The sequence below is a fragment of the Phoca vitulina genome, unplaced genomic scaffold, assembly GCF_004348235.1.
Source record: "Phoca vitulina isolate PV1807 unplaced genomic scaffold, GSC_HSeal_1.0 scaffold53, whole genome shotgun sequence".
In the NCBI taxonomy this organism is placed as follows: Eukaryota; Metazoa; Chordata; class Mammalia; order Carnivora; family Phocidae; genus Phoca; species Phoca vitulina.
In genome coordinates, this window is record NW_022589756.1 from 2,107,427 (window position 1) to 2,129,921 (window position 22,495).

Here is a 22,495-nt window from a genome sequence, read left to right on the forward strand (position 1 = left end):
CAGAAATGACTTATATAAAGTGAAGTTATTCTTTGTTTAGGGACCTGTCTTTTAGGGGAATTGACTTGGACTCTGAAGGTCTGGGTTTTGTTGTTTTGTTTTTTTAAATCAGATCTTAATTGGCATTTAATTGTCATAAGAGTTATAGGCTCAACTGTTAACGACTTAAATCCTTTCAAAATGCACGTGTTTGTGAAGTCCACTGGAAAGCATTGTTCTATCAGCCACATAATTTCTGTTCTTAAGGATTCAGCTGGTCTCAGTGAGGCGTTGTTGAGGAGTGGGTGCAGGTGTGGGCTTTGGGCCCGGATAGCCAGTTAAGAGCTGTGTGCTCCTGGGCAAGGTTATTAAAAGGATTAAATTACTATGTTCTGGCCCAGTGTGTGGACCACAGTACACACACAACTGTGGACTCTAGTAATGGTCGTGGTGGTGCAGCTGTTGGGTTGTCACACTGTGATACAGCAATAGACGAAGAGCTCAGAGTCTGACACATTCCTAGCTCTAGGAGCCGATAGATAAGGTAGGACCTGGTGTGGATCCATGGTGCCTCATCTGCGAGTCTGAAATGCAAGACATGAAAACTAAATTTTCTCTTAAGTTTGGAATCAAAACTCATTTGGTGGCAAAATTTTACATGTGCTAATATGAGACCATTTAGAGCCTTTTTTAAAACTTCTGCTTTGTATGATCATTCCTGATGGTTATATATTTTGCTACAGGAATATTGAAGTTGATACACCAGAGAGTTCATTGAGGGTTCATATCACGTGGTAGAAGCATCATATTGCTTCTTTAAAATCTGAAGATCTCTGAATTCTAAAACATATCTGGCCACCATCGCCCCACACAAGGACAGGATATTTGTAGTCCCAAAGCTTATTAGAGTCAAGAACAACAAGAGGAGCTCCTGGGGTGAGAAGCATAGGACTGAGAGGGTCGAGGCAGACTAATGTTAAGGGAGCAGGAATTCAGCTTAGAAGGCTGGACACCAACTCACAGAGTGTATCTGAAGAAGACGGACGTTAGGGTGAAGACCCCCATCTTCCCACTTCTGATATTCCTTTCTTGGTAAAAGGTAGTGTTAGGCTGTGGGCCTCTGCCATTGGAAACGGTGGCTAAATGCAGAAGAACGAGAGCTGTTGTGGGGAAGTCAATGGCATATTTTAAGAGAGCGCCTTCCTTCCTCCCTTGGGAGCAGGGATGGCCTGGAAGACCCTCTGGAGGATACCGGCCTGGTGCAGCAGCAGCTGGACCAGCTGTCTACCATCGGGCGTTGTGAGTACGAGAAGACATGCGCACTCCTCGTGCAGTTGTTTGACCAGTCTGCCCAGTCCTATCAGGAGCTGCTGCAGAGTGCCAGTGCCAGCCCGATGGATATCGCAGTGCAGGAAGGTGAGTGGACAGTGCTGAGGCCTGAAAGGCGGGGCTGTCCGCACCCCTTCACTCACTGCCACCTCTCTTTCCTACCTGCCCCCCAAAAAGACTCTTCCATCATCCATCGCCTCCATCTACACAAAAGAATATTATGAATAAATGCCACAGGGCTAGGGAAGAGTAACTGAAATCGTGTCTACATGGATGTGTTTAACTTCAAGAAAGTACTGGACTCTAAAAATAATGACCTTGTCTGATAGGGGACCGTTGGTTATCTAATGAATTTCCCCCTCGGCATCACCCTTACCAGAGCAGGGTGATAGCTATACTTGGTAAGAAAAGTTAGACCTCATGGCTTTACCATAGTGTTCTTAAGATGACAGAAGCTCCTAGTAAGAAACGCACCTCACTGTGAGGAAATTTCTTCAATGAAATGACCACTGGAGGGGACACTAATAGGTCTTCTTCCTGTTGCAGGAAGGCTGACGTGGCTGGTTTACATCATTGGCGCAGTGATCGGTGGCCGGGTTTCTTTTGCCAGCACTGATGAGCAAGATGCTATGGATGGCGAGCTCGTCTGTCGGTAGGTGCTCTCACAGAGGCTTTCCATTTCACTGCTTTGACCGCCACCTGTTTGGGTCCCAACATCACAGGAACTTGGCATGCTTCTATGCTTTCCTCCCCGTTTATAGAATATAATCTCATGAAGCTGATTGCCCATGAAAATGAAGGACTGTTACAGGTCCAACTTCAGACATTTTATAAATACAGCAAAAATTCTACCTACAGTCTTTACTGAGAAAACACTTGCAGTAATTCAGCAAGGAAATGATGGATACAGAATTAGGAAGACCAGAGTAAGGAGTAGCTTTTAGTCTTAAGGACAGTATCTCAGAGTTAATGAAATGTAGACTGCTTTTGCCATAGCAGAGTAAGACTAAGAGGAAAATATTGTTCTTCAGATATCCTCAAATATGAAATTAAAGAGTTTCTACAGCCTTTCAAATCTCTTGACATTTCAAATCTCTTGACATTTCAAATCTCTTTTCCACCTAGAGGATTTCAAGTTATTATTTTATATCTATGTAATTCTCATCCATCTTTCTAAAAACCTATAAATGAACATTTAACGATTTCTAAAAATTCACCTAACAAAGAAATAAAAAGGCAGGATTTTGGGGGTCCCTGGGTGGCTCAGTTGGGCGTCTGCCTTCAGCTCAGGTCATAATCTTGGGGTTCTGGGATCCAGCCCCGCATCAGGCTCCCTGCTCAGTGGGAGTCTGCTTCTCCCTCTCCCTCTGCCCTTCCCCCCAACTTGTGTTCTCTCTCTCTCTCTCTCTCTCTCTCGCAAATAAAATCATTTAAAAAATAAAATAAATAGGGGCGCCTGGGTGGCTCAGTCATTAAGCGTCTGCCTTCAGCTCAGGTCATGATCCCAGGGTCCTGGGATCGAGCCCCGTATCGGGCTCCCTGCCTGGCGGGAAGCCTCCTTCTCCCTCTCCTACTCCCCCTGCTTGTGTTCCCTCTCTCGCTGTGTCTCTCACTCTCTCTGTCAAATAAATCTTTAAAAAATAAAAAAAATAAAAAAATAAAATAAAAAGGCAGGATTTTTTAATACTCTGCCACAGAGGTTCTTAAACCTTTTCATCAGGACCATTCACCCTCTTAAAAAGTATTGAGGATCTCAGAGTTTCTGTTTATAAGACTAGCTATCAATATTTATTGTATTAAAAAATAAAACTGGGCCTCCTGGCTGGCTCAGCCAGTGGAGCATGCAACTCTTGATCTCGGGGTAGGGAGTTCGAGCCCCATATTGGGTGGAGAGATGACTTAAAATGTTTTATAAAAAAATTTAAAAACTGAGAAAATTTAAATTTATTCCCTTAAAAATAACAATAAACCCCATTACATGTCAGCATAAGTAATGTTTTTTTAAATATTTTTCAAAAAAATTAATGAGGAAAGTGGCTTTGTTTTAATATCTGGCCCAGAAGTCAGCTGGATTCTCTTATGCGCATCTGCATCCAGTCTGTCATGGTGTCACAGGTCCAGTAGCCCCTGGACAACCCACTGTACCCTCCTGTCAGAATGCAAGTAGAAGGGCAGATCATGTTTCAGGATGGTGTGCGAACAGACTGCAACCTTGGGGAAATGCCACCCTGAAGGGTTCTGAACTTTCAGATGCTCTCCTTAGAGATAAAAACATTTTAACATGATGCCTTAGAATAGATTGGTTCCTAGACATTTCAGTCCATAATTCTTATTCTGAAAATCCCCATTTTTGTCTTATCAGATGCCCATCTGCCCTTAGGTGCCTTAATCCTGACAAAAGTCTCCATGGCATGTCACACTGGCATTTTTTGAAGAGTTGAGCAAAGATTTGATAAGAATGAAAGCTAATAAGCTTTCTGATTTCAGCAGCCTGGTGTGATCCTGTGTGTGTGACATAAATTGAATATAGAGAATGTCTTGTATCCTGGTTCTCACACTGAGCATTACAACATCACGCCTGAGTCTAATTCACTCATGATACGTCAAAATGATAGTTTACCTGTTCTGACATCATCAGAATGACAAATGACTCACTTGTAATAATAACATTTTATTCATTCAGTATTTACACACTTTCACTCCAGTATGCTTGCTTTTGCGGGGGGGAAGGTGCAGGGAAGAGGTAAAGGGATGAAGTCACGGGTAGCATATCTGCTCTTGGTCTCTGGAACTTTTATCTGCCCATGGACATTGCCCTTCATGTGTCCATTCCCTTCATGGCTCTGTGAGAAAAAAGATTGAGAACCACGGGCTTAGTGCAGTCTCCCTCATTTTATAGATGAGGAACTGGGACTTAGAAAATAAATTGCTTTACTTATGGTCTCACATAAGTTTCAAGGAAGACCATTACCCCAGTGCCAGTGTTTTCTTTTGTTTTGTTTTCCCACTATTTTTAAGCCAATTACTAGTTCTGCCTTAGTCTGTAGTCTTGGTGGACTGGAACTTTTAAACATCCAAACATCATTCATACTAATTCTTCAGCTGTGGTTCCTGTGGGGCAGAAATGGAGCATTCTGTTCTCTCAGCAGAGCATTGAGCCTGCAGAGAATGCCTTTCAGATAGGATGGGTAAGGAGAGGAGATACATAGGACTATTTGAGGGTAGGTTGGATTTTCTAGAGTGACCAGGATATCCTGCTGTTGAGAGAATCATTGCTGTTCTTCCTCTAGGGTGCTCCAGCTGATGAACCTAACAGATTCTCGCCTGGCTCAAGCGGGTAATGAGAAGCTAGAATTGGCCATGCTGAGCTTTTTTGAACAGTTTCGTAAGATCTACATTGGGGACCAGGTGCAAAAATCCTCTAAGGTAACAGGATCTCAATTGGCTCCACTTGGTTGTCACTTACGTAATTGCTGGCTGAGAAACATCTGATAGCAGTTCAGACACAGATTTTAGTATTAGGATGGTCCAAATGTCTCTTCTTCATCTGTAGAATTTTGAGAGATTCATTAAAAAATTGGGTCCATTTCTGTAATGTTCCACGGGCTTAACAGATGGCCAGTCAGAACATCTGTTGGTTTCAACATTGGCAGTTCTCAGTCTCTGTCCATGAGTTGATGTTCAGAGCAGCAGAACGTTTTGACAGTCTTTGTACTCTCAGGGCTGAAGGGGACTGATAAGATAGCTGAGCCTCTCTCCAGTATCAAGTAACACTTAGAAACTAGCTTATTATCCCTGCAACAAAGACCTCCCCACACTTCTGTCCGTTTTCTTCCACATCTTACCCCTGAATAAGGACAAAAACAGTGCTGGGATGTGATTTTTCTAATCCATATTTTCTGATTCCTTTCTCTTCCCTTAACACAACGCCAGCTGTACCGCCGACTCTCAGAAGTTCTGGGCTTGAATGATGAGACTATGGTCCTAAGTGTCTTCATAGGAAAAATGTAAGTGTTTGGCTTGCCATCAGCAAGAGTCCCTTGCAATCCTGTTGCAACTGTAAAATGTGATCTTGGCATTATGCTGCCAGTGCCTTGGTATTCCAGCATTGATCGTTTGCGTCAGAAAATTGTGCATTTGAGTGTGTGACAAGCTGTGCTTAGAGATATGGCCCGGCCCCAGAGCATTCCAGGCTTGTACAGGCAAGGATTTAATTTGTTCATGTGGAATCTCATCTCTAGCTTCTGGAATCACCGGTGAAACCCTGTCATGGCATTAGCAAAATGGACATCTCTGCCCCAGTGATTGGTTCTCAGCCTCTCACCCAATCACCCTGCTGCCAAGGATGCCCACAGTGGGCATTCACTTTCTGGTGCTGATTTCCACTAGGTGTGCCCCCCCCCAAGGAGGAGAGCCCCACTTTAAAACAGGCTTTTCCTCTCAAGAAGCATCCACACCCTTTGAGAGTCTTGAATCTGCAAAATTGAGTGCTATTTGAACTGTCTTCAAAGTTGGAGCTCCTAATTGGCCCTTTTTCGTTTGTTTTGTTTTTGTTTTTGTTTTTTAAGTTATGCCCCTTTGTTCACATTTTCCCCTTTTTAGGAGCTCAGTATCTCAAAGCACACACTAGGAGCCAAATATTTTACCCAGGGCTGTGTGCAAAGTGACATTTTGCCCCCTTCCAGCCATCCCAATCCTAAACACTCATATCCATGAGCTGGTTAATAATTTAAGATGCAAAAAACAAAGGGGGTCTAAAGGACTCTGCCAGCCAAGAACCCGGAAGCAAGGGCTACTAGAATTCTGCAGCTGACAGTGGATGGTGCAGGTGCAGAATTGCATACGTCTGCATGTTATCACTGCCGCAGAAATCTCTTACCCTTGCTGCAGAAATCAGCCCTGGAGTGCCCCAGAATTCCAAGGGCCTGGGTATGGGCCAGTGTAGCTTTGGAACCAAGTAGTGAAGATTATCTGAAGGATAATTTTTCTAGTCAACCAAATGTAAGTACGGAGATTTTATACCCATTTTTTGTGGTTGTGATGTCTGTGAATTGGTGATGCAGATGTGTGGTGACTCTTGATGGATGATTTTCTTCTTCTCCCAGCCCTCAAGGAAACCAGGCAAATCAAAAGTGTCTCCTGCTTTTTTTTTCTTTTTGTCCTCCAGCATCACCAACCTGAAGTACTGGGGCCGCTGTGAACCGATCACCTCCAAGACACTACAGCTTCTCAATGACCTCTCCATTGGATATCCTTTTCTAAGTCAGCTTCTGTGCACAGCAGGAACTGTGGCTTGCCATGGTCTTAGAAATCATGGCCTCCTGCTGTTTTCACTTTCATTTAGTTTTATATGTGCTCAAGTATCTTCCATTCTCCTAGGAGCCAAAGGCAGTACCCACACAGAATCCAGGGATAATTGCAGACTCCAAATATGAGCCATCCCACAAACCATTTCTACAGATTTATCCCTGGTTATCTCTAAGATCCAGAAATGCCCAGCAGATCTGTCCGATCAGTATATACTCTGTAGCCAATATTTTTACATCCTCAGTGATACAGAGTCCATCTTGATTGTCTGTCAGCCTTTTGGTAGAAGCAGCCTGATTCCAAGCTCTGCAAGAAAAGTAGTGGCTATACTCCCTCTTGACTTGACTTGGACCAAGTCTGCTATAAAGTTTGAATTGCTCTGAGACAGCCTTCCACAACCAGGGGTCTGCAGGAGACTAAACCCTATAAAAATGAGTGACTTTTTTTCTGTTATCCCAAAGATTGTACATAGCTAGTACTATTCTAAATGCATAGGAGAGAACTTAATTCACCACACACAATTGATGCCTCAGGCAGGGAATTAGGGCCTAATTCGCTCTTAGAAGCCCCAGTGAGAAAAGCTACCCTAGGATATTCATGATTCTTGGGGGAAACTGGTGGGTTTTATCTCTTCTCTTACAGATATGAGTTTGGTATGGGTATTCTGTCATTGATCAGTTAAATACTGCTTAGTAGAGAACACATCTTTTTTCCATTTGGCAGGTGTCATTTTCAAGTGTTTAAGGAAAATAAGATAATCTGGGTATGGAACTCATAGTCAGGAAAGAAACTGTACTTACTTTATCCTAGAAAGCTGCATTCTGCATTAAAGATTCCTCATTTGTACACACTTTCCTTGACCTTCTTTCTTTGTCTTCACATACAGTAGTGTAAGGAAACTAGTGAAGCTTAGTGCGGTACAGTTCATGCTGAACAATCACACGGTGAGTGATTTAGCACCTCTTCCTGGTTCTCTCCAGCCAGCCACACACACACTTCCTCAGCCATATAAAGGGGGTGTTTTCATTTGAGGTCCATAGTGCCCCCCAAGCCAGAGACTGCTCCCTGACTCCCTTCACACTGCCAGATCACACTTAACTGGCATCTGAGCTGCTCTTTAGGAGCCAGATGATCTGAGTTGTGATGATGTGCCTACTATTATTCATACGAAGATAAATTAGTTGTAGACAACAACAATAATCCAAAAAAATTTTTTTAATCCCCCTCATACTCTTAAGACAATATAGCCATTAGCTTGAAAAGGCTCCATAATTCTGAAATTCCTGGCTTGCCTTCTGCCTGTGACCCATGTCTTTATCTTTTTAACTTGTCTTCTTTTTTTCAATAGAGCGAGCACTTTTCATTTCTGGGTATTAACAATCAGTCCAATCTGACAGACATGCGGTGTCGGACTACCTTCTACACAGCACTTGGGCGTCTCCTCATGGTGGATTTAGGTACTGCAATAAATCCTAGAGGCTCGTGCAGTAGTCTGGCACTGTGCTAAATTTTTACTTGAGCATAGAAAACTGGATGTTGGGGAGGTCTTTCCTGTTGTTTCAATAGTAAGAGAACTGTCTGAAATAACAGTCTGATTTCACCAAGAGCACACCATGCTATCACGGTCCCTGTAACTGGAAGAGAAGAACAGTATGTGCCAGAAGTTTCATCTGATGTGCAGTGGTTTTAAAACCTATTCATATTTCTCCTCTGAAAGTTAAGAGAATTGAGAGTCCTAAATGCATCTTGTTGGCCAGATAACCCCTCCACCCCAAATGAAGGCGCAACCTACCTAAGACCATCAACAGAACCTTCCATGCCCCAGTTCACTAGCACATGTGAACCCGCAGGGCTGAAGAACCTTTCTAGCTCTGTTGTGATATTAGCAGTTTTGGATCAACTAATGACTGAAACTCAATGCTGTCATCCTCATTTTGAGCTGTTTAAGTTTAATCCTACTACATAACATTAAAAACCTTCTAGCTTTATGGAAGATTAGTGAGAAGAGAAGTGTGAAGAGAGCCTCCACAAGCACCTGATTCAAGTATGAGTCCATCAGGTTCTCATACACCAGACTCAGTCCTTTCTCAGCTGACTGTTAGCTCTCACTTAAGAAGTAAATAAAAACATAGTATCTTGTACACATATGAACCTCTGGTATTGTGGCTCGGTGTCGGAAAAAAAATGTGGACGTCCCTGGACAGGATGATTTCTGCCTCTTCTAGTTTAAAAATGATCTATTTACATTTCATTCTGAAATTACTGCTAATACCCGTGGGGATTAAAGGGCCCACTTGAATTATCCTTGGGTCTGCTCACCTTTCAAACCATCTTATTTTCCTTGCATACACAGCTTTGAGTTTTTTATATTGGAGTCACAGCCCGGGCTGTTTCCCTTACAGGAGAGGATGAAGATCAGTACGAGCAGTTCATGCTGCCGCTCACAGCAGCGTTTGAGGCTGTGGCCCAGATGTTTAGCACTAACAGTTTCAACGAGCAAGAGGCAAAGGTGAGTCCTTCACCCACTGGCCAGCTTCTGCTTTCTGGCAACCCGACAGAGACTAGATTAGCTAGCGCTGCAGAAAATAGTGCTCGTCCATACATTTCCCACTGATTTCACTTTTTAGGTAATCTCTTGGACTCCTGGGATTTTGAAATAGAAGAACCAGTAGAGACATACAGAGTCTTATTTTTATGCTAAAGTGTGTTCTTAAGCAGCACTTAGGAGTTTTTGTCTACATTTTCAAATGTGGTAGCATAAAGTTGTATATTTTTCTATTACCTTTTTAATCTGTGTTGTATCTTCAGTTATGTTCCCCTTTCATTTTTAATACTGCTTATTAGTGTTTTTCTCTCTTTTGATCTAGATCAGTCCTGCCAGAGATGTGTTTATTAGTCTTGGCAAAAATAAGTTGTTTTTTTTTTTTGCTTTATTTAAACTCTGTTTTCTGTGTTTTCTATTCTATTTCTACTCTTTATTTTCATATATTTTCCTTGGGGTTTCTCCGTTGTTCTAACTTCTTTTCAGCCCTCCTTCTTTCCTGATGTAATCATTTAAAACTATAAATGTCCCTCTAGGTATATTATTCCACACATTGGTATTGGGTGTTTTTTTTTTTTTAATTGTAAAAAAAAAAATGTAATGTAAAATTTACCAGCTTGACCATTTTTAGGTGTACAGTTGAATAGCATTAAGTATATTAACATTGTTAATGCTCTAAGTCTTCAGAGTCTATAGTTTTTATATGTAACGTTTTCATTATCATTCAGTTTTTTTGTATTATCTGATTTCCATTAAGATTCCTTCTTTGACAGGAGTCATTTAGAAGGCTTTGTGAATTTCCATATATATGGAATTTTAAAGTTACTTTTAGTTATTGATTTCTGGCTCTCAGAATTATCATTTCTTGATTTTTGCTCTCTTCATCTTCACACACACCTGCTTTCCTTATCTATAGGTCTCTGCACCAAAACCAGAAGACACTAGGCTATTAATATTTGTAGGACTTTATTGCAGTGTTCATAATGACACTGAGGCTGAATTACAATCGCCAGATACCAGGAGTATTGCCCCGAAAATGCCAGGCTTTACCTAATATTCTAAAATTCTCTTTTTTTAATCATTAGAAAGCCTCTTAGTTTTCTGTCTCCAAGTCATCAGGGAAGTTAGAGAGCAACACTACTTTGTCCAGCTCTCTCTCTTCTCTTTATACCAGTGTCTTGAGATAGATACCATTCAAAGCTGAGGTTAGTGTGGAGCATGGCAGTAACTTGAGCTAGAGTACCAGCCAATACCAAGGATAACTGAAGGATATCAGTGAATAACCGCCCTTTTCATCACTTTAGTTCCATACAAAGCAAGTAAAATTAATGAAAAGAACCATTTTGGCCATGAACTACAAGCATGATCCATGTCTTTGTTACACTTCATGTAATAAGTCTTTTAGAATGTCCATGTCTTAGACTTGGAAACAGCTTATGTATCAGTTTAGGAACAGAACTTTGCTTAAAGCAGGCTGTTATGTTAGCAGAAGTGCAATCATTTTTGACAAGTGAATCAGGACACCCAAATGTGCCATGTCCTTGAACCTGTTGATGACTGTTAGCTTTTCAAAGCAGTCTTACTGCTTTTCAAGGCCCGTAAGACAAGTAAAAGTTCTACTGAGAAAAAGCAGTGGATTTGGAGTCTTGATGGTATGAGTCTTAACCCTGGCCCTCTTGCCACTTAGCAGCGTGACTCTGGGCATGGTATCTGACCTCTCAGGCTGCGATCTCTTCTATAAAAGCGTAACTTCACAGCTCCAAGATTTGACCCATCGGTCTTATTTCCAGGCACCCCAGCCAGAGGGGCAGGTAACCTGTAGGCTTCTTTGTCTTCCTCCCAGCAGGGTCTGCATTTGATTTCCTATGGCACCGGTGCCTTTGTAATTAGTTGTGGTACTGGACCTTTAGGATATATAGTCCTTCTGCCTCTTCTGTAAATGTTTTGGCCTTTTTTTTTTCTTTTTTTCTAACTCTTCTTGAATCAAGCTTTTTTGCTTTTCTGCTTTTTACATATGAATTATCACATTAGTGTCTTAAAACTTTATCAACCTCTTGTTTTGCTATGATGGACCAGGAATCATTGCTTTTCCTTAGTATATAACAAGCTTCCAAAACTAATTATCCAAGTGAAAAAGATTCCATCCTAGTATGGAAGAGATCAGTTCAGAATATCTGGGAAGGAGTATTTGTTGAATGATAGAAGAATTTGATTACACATTTGTGACATCCCCATTGAGTAGTTATATGTTTGGTTTTTCTTCTATTTTAATATATTTTTGCCTTCTACTACAGCGAACTCTGGTTGGTCTCGTAAGAGACCTGAGAGGGATAGCTTTCGCCTTCAATGCCAAGACCAGCTTCATGATGCTGTTTGAGTGGATGTATCCTAATACAGATCAGGAAGGCTTGCCACTGAAAGCCTTAACTGGAATGTGGATGGGCAGTGGAGGCATCAGGGAAGGGAGAGGGGGAGGATTAGGGAGGCAACGAAGGCAAGGACTTGTGCCCAAAGACCTGCCCTGTGTCTTGTAAGCTGCCGTTCCACGGTGGCCTAATGGCAGAGGGCTGCCTGCTCAGGTCAGAGAGACGGGGAAGTGAGTGCAGTCATTTCCCACGTTCTCTTCTGGGTCCCAGATGCAAATGCCTGTGGAAATGCTGCACATGAAGTTTGCTACAGTCAGAAAAAAGAGACATTTCAATCTACTAAAATAAGACAGCTTTCCTAGGAATGAGAAAGTCTAACCTTGTTGAATTCATAACCTTGAACAAATCCTTTCAAAGCTGAGTGCCTCTGTTTCTCCAATAGTTATATAACAGAAATAGCTTATTTCCTATCATGTCACAGAAGGGAAAGGAAGATAAATTAACAATGAGATACATTATTCTCTTCAGAACAAAGTCATTATGTAAATGACAGTGCATTATTATATGCTTATTACAATTCCAGGAGCGTACAGTCACCTTAGCACCTTCGGGTTAAAAGACTGCAAGATTAGCAAGCAGAAGACAGGCAGTTGGAGAACTTTCATTTGACAGTTTGTGCTTGGCCAGTGCGGAGAGATTACTTTCAGTTCTGTACCTTTCTGGATTTAGAATCTTCCTTAGCTTTTCATGTACAGATATCCATCCTACATGCCAATTCTCCAGCGGGCAATTGAGCTCTGGTACCATGATCCAGCTTGTACCACTCCTGTGCTCAAGCTGATGGCTGAGTTAGTTCATAACAGGTAAGCCGGACGAAGATTTTCAAAGGACACAACTGCGCTTTTATATGAGAGAATTCTGGGACAATAGATTTTAGCTCGTGTTTGGTCAGATTGTGGAAGATAATAACATTTCACTGCTTTCAGAATTTGAAAAACGTCTCTAAAAGTTAATGTGTATATATATGTTTTGGTTTGTTTGGAAGAAGGGTGTCCCAGCCACACAAAGTCATAGCTGCTTGCAGGAAATAAGTCACTTTGGAAAGAGTCTCAAGATAACCCATTCTTGGGACGTCTGGGTGGCTCAGTCGGTTAAGCATCTGCCTTTCGCTCCTCAGGTCATGGTCCCAGGGTCCTGGGATCGAGTCCTGCATCGCGCTCCTTGCTCAGCAGGGGAGCCTGCTTCCCCCTCTGCCTGTAGCTCCCCCTGCTTGTGCTCTCTCTCCCCCCCCCCCGACAAATAAATAAAATCTTTAAAAAAAAAAAAAAAAAGATGACCGATTCTTACGAGAGGTGAATCTGGCAACCTGTATTCTGACTTCCCCGCCCACATATAAAAGTTAACATTTAGTAATAGTGTCATGTCCACCACATTTCAAAGTTCACGTTTCAGAGGGACAATTGAGAGTAATGCCAGACGCATTAGAATACCCTGTTTTAAGAAAGGTGTCTGTTCTGCAAATTGCAGCTGGATGGGTAAAGACTTACTTAAGAAGAAAGTAAGACACACTTCCAAAATACTAAATTTTAAATTTGCCCAAGAATTTAGGGATGGAGGAAAAGAAAAATCCACCCCCTTGACTTCACTAGAATTTCGGGTCCATGTATCTGCCTCTCATGGCACTCCTAAGAGAATTAATTTTTAAAACTACTTTAGTGAGGGGGTAGGTAATACTCAAAGAGCCGATAGCCTCCCGGGAGCCTCACAGTCAAGAGTTATTCATTTCCAGAATAGATATTTGAGAGCATCTACTCTTTGCCAGCCACTTTCCTAGCCGTTGTGCCAGACAAAACCTCTCCCCTCTTAGATGTTACATTCTGGGAGAACAAACAGTAAAACAAGCATGGAAAATGATTTCAAATAGTAGTAAGTGCTGTGAAGAAAAAAGTTAATAAAACAGGGAAATTGAAGGAGAGGAGGGAGAATCGACCTCTCAGAGAAGGTGATGTTTAAGCTGGGATCTGAATGACAAGAGAGATTCTGGTAGCCCTGCAAAAATAAGGGGAAAGAGTGTTCTAAACTGTGAAAACTGCAAAAGTCCTAAGATGGGATGAGCTCACTGGGACTGGAGACAGAAAAACGCCACAGGCTGGAGCTTGGTGAATGAGGGAGGCCATGGGAGGGGAGGGCTCAGTCAGGCAGGCCGAGGCCCAGCCCTGTAGTGACTTAGTCCAGCAGGAGTGAGGAAGGCACGCACACTCTCATGCCAGCGGGAAGCTGCTGAAGTATTTGAAGCACGGGATTAAAACGACCTTGTTGACATTATTACCATGTGAAGAAGGGGACTGTAGAGGGGCAAGAGTGGAAGCAGAAGAACATACAGGAAGTGGATAGATTCAGGGCATGTTGTAGAGCTAGACCTTGATGGATCCAATGTGGGGAGGAAAGGAAAGAAGAATCAAGAAGGACCCCTGGGGGTTTGAGGCTTTAACCAACCAGAGTCAATAAAAAGACCAACTAGCAGCTCATTAAAAGGTGGCGCAAACCAAAGAGATGCTCTGGTCCAGGGAACAGTCAGGAACTCAGAACTCAGAAGTTGTTTCAAATGCTTGCCTCACCTACTTTTCTCTAGTAGCAGTCCCAGTCCCTTCACCTCTTTTCTTCTTATCAAGTGGTAACAACGTTTGTACCCTCCCGTAGTTGCCACCGAAGCTATAAAGGTAAACATAGGTTAATGTCTGAAGGGTCGTGATTTAGTCCTTCTAAGAAATGACTCACAGAAGCCATACTTTAATCAAAATGGAGAATTTTAAGAAAGTAGTTTCATCTGCTGCCTCACTTTTCTTTTCAGTGTTTTCAATTTGAGAAGCAGAACTTGAGTCTAGCATGTGAGTCTTCAAGATAGAAGCTCTGTCACTGGTTAAATATCTTTAACTTGGTTACTCTACATTAGGATAGGTAATCTGCACATCTTTGTGCAAAAAGAATCACCCAGGGTACTCAGATGAGAGCCTGAAGTTCCCCAGTCTTCCAGTAGCATACCTCTGACTTTCTCTGCCTCTGTGTTCTCTGCTCAGATCCCAGCGACTCCAATTTGATGTCTCTTCCCCCAATGGCATCTTACTCTTCAGAGAAACCAGCAAGATGATAACAATGTATGGTACGTGCTTTAGAGGAGCAGAACCTTGGGGGTGATTTCCAGCTCAGTCACCACACTGTATGCAGTGTAGACTAGCCCTGGCGACAGCCAGGACAGTATGACAGGGCCCCTGGCACCAAGGGCCTTTCGAATAGGAGGGTTGAGTTGGTGACCTAAACTATCAGTAATAATGTGGTTGAATAAATGTATGTATCACGTCTGTCTACTCAGGCAATCGCATCCTGACACTAGGAGAGGTCCCAAAGGATCAGGTCTATGCACTGAAGCTCAAGGGCATCTCCATCTGCTTCTCCATGCTGAAGGCAGCCCTCAGTGGGAGCTACGTCAATTTTGGAGTCTTCCGTCTCTATGGAGATGATGCCCTGGACAATGCTCTACAGACCTTTATCAAGCTGCTCCTCTCTATTCCCCACAGTGACCTCCTGGTAAGTGTTAAGCTTTATTGACAGGATCCGAGCCCCTCATCATATTCAGGTGTTTTTGGTTGTTTTGGGGTTTGGGTTCTTTTGTTATTTTGCCTGACACTATAATTGAATATTTCTCTGGAGAACTATAAGCTAACTCCAGCTAGCTCTTTTGTCTTCCCATCTGAAGGGAACTGAGCTGTTTCATTTAAGATCTTACTCCCTGTTGAGGTGCCTGGGTGGTGCAGTCGGTTGAGCGTCCAACCGTTGGTTTCAGCTCAGGCCCTGATCTCAGGGTCATGAGATTGAGCCCCACGTTGGGCTCTGTGCTCAGCGGGGAGTCTGCTTGAGATTCTATCTCCCTCTCCCTCTGTCCCTCCTGCTTATGCTCTCTCTCTCAAATAAATAAATCTTAAAAAAAAAAAAAAAAAAAGGCTTGCTTCCTGCATATTGAGGTACACCATGCCTAAGTTGATTTCTGTCTTCTTCTCCCACAGGACTACCCCAAGCTCAGCCAGTCTTACTATTCACTACTGGAAGTCCTGACCCAGGACCACATGAACTTTATTGCAAGCCTGGAACCTCATGTCATCATGTATATTCTCTCTTCCATTTCTGAAGGACTTACTGCACTTGGTGAGCACATGGATTGTTTGGTTTTTACCATTTAACAGAAAGGGAGAACTTTGCCCCAGTATCCGAAAGTGTTACTGCTTTGGGGTATATGTATGACTCATGGATACATTCTCATCTAGAAATACTTATCGACCCTATCCTGAGGACCAAGCACTGTGCTAGGCACTAGGGGTACAGTAAGTATTAATAACCACAGTCCCTGTCCTTTAGGAGCTTTTTATCTGGTAGATGAAACAGACATGTAGACCAGTGCCTATTTACTGCACTTACCTACTTCTGCACCACAGTGGGGGTGAGGAGGGAGTGCTGTGAGAGCTATCAGGAAGAATACCTAAACTTCTGGTGTTGAGAAGTGGGGTCAGACAAGGCTAGCCAAAAGCATTGATAAAAAACCACGGGCCAAAAAGCTGCACAGGCGTTAGCAGGTTAGTGGGGAGGCTTCCTAGCAGCAGGAACAGCAAGTACCAGCAGCTGCAGGCAAGAGAGAGTCAGGAAATCCAGATGCCCAGCACATTGGTGCAGAGAAGCCAGAGAGGGGTGGGCGGGGCAAAGCCGGAGACCACCCAGGGGCCCTCATGCGCATCAGGGTGTTGGATTCTTTTTTTTTTTTTTAATTTTATTTATTTATTTGAGAGAGAGAGAGAGAAAGAGAGAGCGCACATGAGAGGGGGGAGGGTCAGAGGGAGAAGCAGACTCCCCGCTGAGCAGGGAGCCCGATGCGGGACTCAATCCCAGGACTCCGGGATCATGACCTGAGCCGAAGGCAGTCGCTTAACCAACTGAGCCACCCAGGCGCCCAGGGTGTTGGATTCTAACCTGAGGACAGTGGAGGCTATGGAAGGCACTCACACAGACAGCTCCACGGGTTGTTCATCCTACTCCACCTGGTTCCTTGTCAGCCCTTTTGTTCCTAGGCTACCATCGAGCAGTCTCAGTAGGTATGCATATATTCAGAGAAAGAATACATTTTTTTATATTAGGCTGAGCAAAAAAATAGGATTAAGTCACCTGTAAGATAATCACGATATATTGCAAGTGCACATAAAATGACTTTTGGATTGCCTGCTGTGGTGAGTTACACCTCCATGCCCCTTCTTCCATAGGCATTTACTTCCAGCAGGTGCAGAGCCATACCTAGGACAGTCCAGCCAAGGGCTCCGACCCTACTCTGGAAGGCTATTTTATAGCTTCTTGAAAATCGAGGGACCTCTGCATAAACAGAAACAGAAGGGTTGACTCTTTTAAGGGTTCATCCCTTAGTCCTCTGGCCTGTGCCTCACCTCGTCAGAGCTCTGTCAACAAGCCGTGCCGCAGCGTCCCCTTTGTAAAATGCATAGATGAGTCGCAGCTTCCCCCCCCACCCTTACCCACCACACTCCCCGCAAAATGCTTCATAGATAAAGAATACGGTACCTCTAACAGACTCTAAATGTCGATAGACTGTATGAAGCTGGGTTTAATGACCTCCCCCCAGTAACTCAGACTTCTTGGATTCTCATCACAGCTTGTCCAGTTATTAGCAGTGTGATCTGGAGGCGAGTCACATAACCTCTTCAAACTTTGGTTTGTTAAAATGGAACAACTACCTCCCGGAGTTCTCAAGAGGGTAAATTAGAGATAATATCTATAAAGTCTTTAGCAGAATATCTGGCACAGTAGAAGTACTTGCTGTATGTAAAGTATTCGTTATTTTTTATGAAGCAGAAGACATGCATCTGCACCACATTGAGCAGTAATGTCGATATTATTAATTAATATATTGTCTTATTACCACACACTCACTTTCAAACTTAGAATTGGGCCTTGCTATATGATGAGGGTGAGAGGTCAACAGAAAGCACCCAAACACAGGCCTTAAATGAGCTGGGGACAGTTCCCAGTCTGCTGGGGTACCTCTACCTCTACCTCTACAGGCTCTCAGCTAAGGGCAACCCCTTGGCTGCCCATGTCACCATCAGCAGCTCCATACCCCGGCTCTAATCCACCCCTCCCTCTTTCTTCCAGACACCATGGTATGCACAGGCTGCTGCTCTTGCCTGGACCACATCGTGACATACCTCTTTAAGCAGCTGTCACGGAGCACCAAGAAGAGGACGACACCCCTGAACCAGGAGAGCGACCGCTTTCTGCATATCATGCAGCAGCATCCAGAGATGATCCAGCAGGTAAGGAACGTGAGCGTTAGGAGGCAGTGTGGGGTATCCGGCAGTGGAAGAACCTCTCAAGAGAGGAGAGGCCAAGCAAAATGGGGAGGCTGACATCTCACCAGCCTCATGCTGCCGAAGTGAAGTGTATGCCTTAAAATTGCAGTGGATTTTGAGTTTGCTGAGTAATCATCAGATATTAAAAAAATCTGGGAAGAAAAACAGGTTCTGAATTGTTTTTCCGAGCGTCACACCAGCCCCTGTGCCTCGGACCTGTGCTCCTTCCACGACGACGACTGTGGCCACCCGTTGCCGTAAACGGAGCCTGAGTTAGCAGTTGCCAGCTGTAAGGCTTGTACTCCCATCTGCAGAGTGGCCACAAGAGTACGGGATAAAAGGAAATAACTGACCACACAGATCAAACCATATGTTTGCCATTGCTTTATTTGTATGAGGCATCTTTCCAGAAGGAAGATTTGCCTTGGGTAGCTACACACTAGATCACTGCCTCAGATGCTCCATTTCCAGATGCTGTCAACGGTGCTGAACATCATCATCTTTGAAGACTGTAGGAACCAGTGGTCAATGTCCCGGCCCCTACTTGGCTTGATACTACTTAATGAAAAGGTAAGAGAGCCATCTCCCTGGTGCCCAGAGCCAGAAGCATGGGTAGACACATGTTTGGCTGTCATTTTCCAGGGCACTGTGAGAAAGGCTATAGGAACACCCCACGATGGTGAAGCCGAGGGAAAACGGCTCATTTTCTGAGCATGTACTGTTCATGCTTTGAACAGTACATAATCACTGAACTGTTAGAAGTCAGCATGTGTGGCAATTCAGACAAAGGATGAGGAAGTGTTACTAGAAGAGAATATACCTGGAGAGCAGACCACCAATGACCTAAATTCTAGTTCCAGCTCCACCATAAACAAACATAAGGAAGTCTAGAGAGTCCTGTAAAAGAACCTGGATCAGGGGCACCTGGCTGGCTCAGCTGGTAGAGCAAGTGACTCTTGATCTCGGGGTTGTGGGTTCAAGCCCCACACTGGGTATAGAGATTACTTAAAAATAAAATCCTTTAAAAAAAAAAAAAAATAGAACCTGGATCAGATGACCCTTAGAGTGTTTACAAATTTAAAACTCTTTGATTTTTAAGTAAGATAAAGATACATTATCTTGCAGCAAATACTTACTTGAATCAAAAAAGGTACCCCATTTTGGTAGATAATTCTGTGTTTTGGAGAACATCCCTTCAACCTTGCAGATGAGGGAGGGCTAATCCCTATCTCCTCTCCTTACCCTGTCTCACTCCTTGCCCCACAGTATTTTTCTGACCTAAGGAACAGTATCGTGAACAGCCAGCCACCAGAGAAGCAGCAGGCTATGCATCTGTGTTTCGAAAACCTGATGGAAGGCATCGAGCGAAATCTTCTTACGAAGAACAGAGACAGGTGAGTGTAGGGGGCCCTGCAGAGAAGTCCTAGGCAATTTCTCAAGTCATCGAAACGGGAGACTCCTTAAGAGTCTTTTTTTTTTTTTTTAAGATTTTATTTATTTATTTGACAGAGAGAGACACAGTTAGAGAGGGAACACAAGCAGGGGGAGTGGGAGACGTTGAGAAGCAGGCTTCCCGCTGAGCGGGGAGCCCGATGCGGGGCTCAATCCCAGGACCCTTGGATCATGACCTGAGCCAAAGGCAGACGCTTAACGACTGAGCCACCCAGGCACCCCTCCTTAAGAGTCTTTTAGAGACCATCTTAAAGCAGTGCTGTCCAGTAGAAAAGCAGGCCACATATGTAACTTTGAACTTTTTAGTAGCCACATTAAAAAAAGGTAAAAAGAAACAGACAAAACTCCTTTTAATACATTGTATTTAACATATGCAGATTATCATGTCAATGTGTAATCCATATTTAAAAACTGAGAATTTTAACATTCTTTTTATTGTACTAAGTCTTTAAGATCCTGTGTATTGTACACTTAGCAGGGCATCTCAAGTCAGATGCTAGATATTCATTTGAATTACTTGATTTGTATTAAGATTTCATAAAATTTACAGTTGACAAAGTAGATTCCCATATTCAGGTATACCAGAGGTACTTAGAAGTTGTCTAGTTGTCAATTGAATATCAGGCTTTTCTGAATTAATGCTTAAATTTTATTTTTTTTAATTAATTTGAAAAATGGTATTTTAATTTAAAATTAATTAAGGTACAATTGGGGAACTGAATTTTAACTTTCATCTAATTTGCTTCAGTTCTTCAGTTGAACTGGGCACACTTCAAGTGCTCAGTAGCCCTGTGTGGCGAGTGGCTACCATACTGGACAGCACAGTGCTTTAGCACAGGTCTCCGGCATTAAGCATTGAGTGAGACAGCCTCATTCTCTTCATGCCCTCACTTTGGGAGGGTTACTTCCCACCTCTGTCAGATTCCTTTTGTGCTGCCAGGAGCCCAAGGTGGCCCTCAAAGCCCCAGATTTGACCAGATCTCAAGGTCTGCCGCAAGGTTGTCAGGTTGAAAGGGTTGCAAAACTAGCCCACCTTTCCCTTAAGGTCTGAAGACTGAGGTTAACTGACCTTAGAAACAGATGCATACGTTCTGCCTCTCAGTAGCCGCTTCTCTGCCAGAAATGTTTTAGTCCAAGACCTTTCCCCTCCACCCTCCTCCCCCAACCTACATGCATCCCCTCTGCAGGTTCACCCAGAACCTGTCGGCATTTCGTCGAGAAGTCAACGACTCGATGAAGAATTCCACTTATGGCGTGAATAGCAATGATATGATGAGCTGACACCTCCTTGGACTCTACCTGTACAGAGCAGCGCCCTTTGGTCTGGCCCAGAGGGGCAAACAATTACAAGGGAGAGGGCCTGGCTGACCCTGGCTCCCTCCTCCAGGGGTGTGGGGAAAATGGCAGAGTCACCTGGCTACTTCCCCAGGGAATAGGGGTGTGAGTGCACTCACTAGGGGGCAGGGCGCTGCTGGTTCCTGGGGGTTGGGTGGGAAGGGTGGTGGGAGGAGATAGAGACACAAATGTGTGAGACTCCAGCCCCTCCTCCTGGGGCCACCCCAGGGGGCGGGGGGGAACCCCCAGTGTCCTGCCACAACCTGCCTTGTATAAACATGTACATTTTTTCATAACATTTTGAACAAGGTTTATATTGACTCAAGTTTAAAAACAAAAAGTGTGACTGAAAAATTTTTACAGAGTCTAGTGCACCAATGCTGATGTGAGGGGTTGTGTATGCGAGTGAGGAAAAAATGTGTATTCTGGTGGCCTGAAGCTTTACTGGACGAGGATGTGTGAACGTGCAGAGATATATTTAGTGACACAGTGTAGAGAGGCAAAAAAAAAAAAGTAAAAATTCCAAATGTATATTTTTTCTTATTGCCCTTTCCTTGCCCCCAAAATTATCACTTCCTGTTACTGTATTACCCTTGTTATTAGGAACTCTAAGCCATGTGGAGCACCATCCTTCCCCTTCAACCATAGATGCTGCCCTAGGTCCCTCGGCCTCTTGCAGTGACAGACAACTCCAGCTAAAAGTGTTTGGTGTTCTAGCTTCATCCTTTTTCCCACTTTGCTTATCCTCATCCTCAGACAGATGCCTCTTGCTTTTACAAGTCAGATGTAATTCTATGATTTAGGGTTCTCGGTCTCTGTAAAGGTAGAGACCAGAGAGAAGGAATTGAGCCAGCTGCTCTCCTGGTGAGCGATTTGGATGAGTCCACCAGAGGCCCAGTTGCGTGGCCGATAACTTTGAGTCTTCCCCAGCCCTTGAGGCAGTGTGTGTGGATGTGTGCGCGTGGATATTTATATATGTACCCTGCACTCGTGAATGTATGAACTGGAGGAAGTTACTACAGCGGAGGGGTTCTTAATAACAAGGTCTGCCTAGCATGAAGTATTTAACAATCTCCCACCCCTTTAAAAATATACATTTTTATAAAATGAAAACCATAATAAATGTTTTGAATATTAAAAAAAATTAACCTACAGAAGAAAATTAATGGAGAAAGCTATTTGCCTTGTACTTTTTCCACAATTGCTGCCGCTAGTTGTACGCATCTCTAGTTCAGCTCTTGCCCATGGGACACTCATCATCAATTAGGTTTTATCTTTATTTCTCTCCTCTGGCCCCAAAAACAAGCCTGTTAATTTTTTTTTTTTCCTTCTCCTCTGGCGACTGTGTGGTGAATCCTTTCTTGCGTGATCAGGTTGCGGATAGACTTGTAAGGGTGTTTGCTGCATACAGTGTAAGCATTGTGACCGCCAATAAACTTCAATGGTTTCTACTGACCTGGCTTCAGCAATCAAGTCTAGTGTGTCTATAGGGACATGTCTCACTCTAAACACACAAAGATGTTTGAAACATGCATTCGTAAAAGCCAGTGGATGACAGGTGCCTCTCGCCCTTGTAAAATTAGCTTCTCATTCAACTAAGTCTGACTCGATTTCTTTTACAAATATGATTGTTTTAGTTGAGACAGATCTATACAGATAGATATACAGTGCTGCTGGCCACAGGTAGAAAGGTGAAGCCACGCTGCCTCTTCTAGGTAATAACATGGCAACCAGCAGAGAAGTAATAATTGCAGAAAGCCCAGTTTTGTTAATGTTCCTTTTTT

General features: G+C 43.4%; 1 protein-coding gene across 4 annotated transcripts in view; it reads left to right on the plus strand.

Moving 5' to 3' along the window:
* The window catches only part of XPO7 (exportin 7), an 88,828-nt gene extending 66,662 nt beyond the window's left edge, over window positions 1–22,166 (plus strand). For 3 of the 4 annotated variants that reach the window (XM_032389242.1, XM_032389238.1, XM_032389240.1), the window contains exons 12-28: window positions 1,202–1,395; window positions 1,855–1,960; window positions 4,599–4,734; window positions 5,242–5,315; window positions 6,476–6,556; window positions 7,496–7,559; window positions 7,964–8,072; window positions 9,018–9,124; window positions 11,452–11,540; window positions 12,279–12,386; window positions 14,601–14,683; window positions 14,894–15,108; window positions 15,585–15,723; window positions 17,728–17,888; window positions 18,396–18,494; window positions 19,191–19,318; window positions 20,564–22,166. In XM_032389242.1, the coding sequence (XP_032245133.1) occupies window positions 1,202–1,395; window positions 1,855–1,960; window positions 4,599–4,734; window positions 5,242–5,315; window positions 6,476–6,556; window positions 7,496–7,559; window positions 7,964–8,072; window positions 9,018–9,124; window positions 11,452–11,540; window positions 12,279–12,386; window positions 14,601–14,683; window positions 14,894–15,108; window positions 15,585–15,723; window positions 17,728–17,888; window positions 18,396–18,494; window positions 19,191–19,318; window positions 20,564–20,657 (1,987 nt within the window). In that variant the 3' untranslated portion in view covers window positions 20,658–22,166. The remainder of the gene's footprint in view (window positions 1–1,201; window positions 1,396–1,854; window positions 1,961–4,598; window positions 4,735–5,241; window positions 5,316–6,475; window positions 6,557–7,495; window positions 7,560–7,963; window positions 8,073–9,017; window positions 9,125–11,451; window positions 11,541–12,278; window positions 12,387–14,600; window positions 14,684–14,893; window positions 15,109–15,584; window positions 15,724–17,727; window positions 17,889–18,395; window positions 18,495–19,190; window positions 19,319–20,563) is intronic. The other variant, XM_032389239.1, reaches the window with a different exon arrangement.
* Window positions 22,167–22,495: the final 329 nt, after the last annotated feature.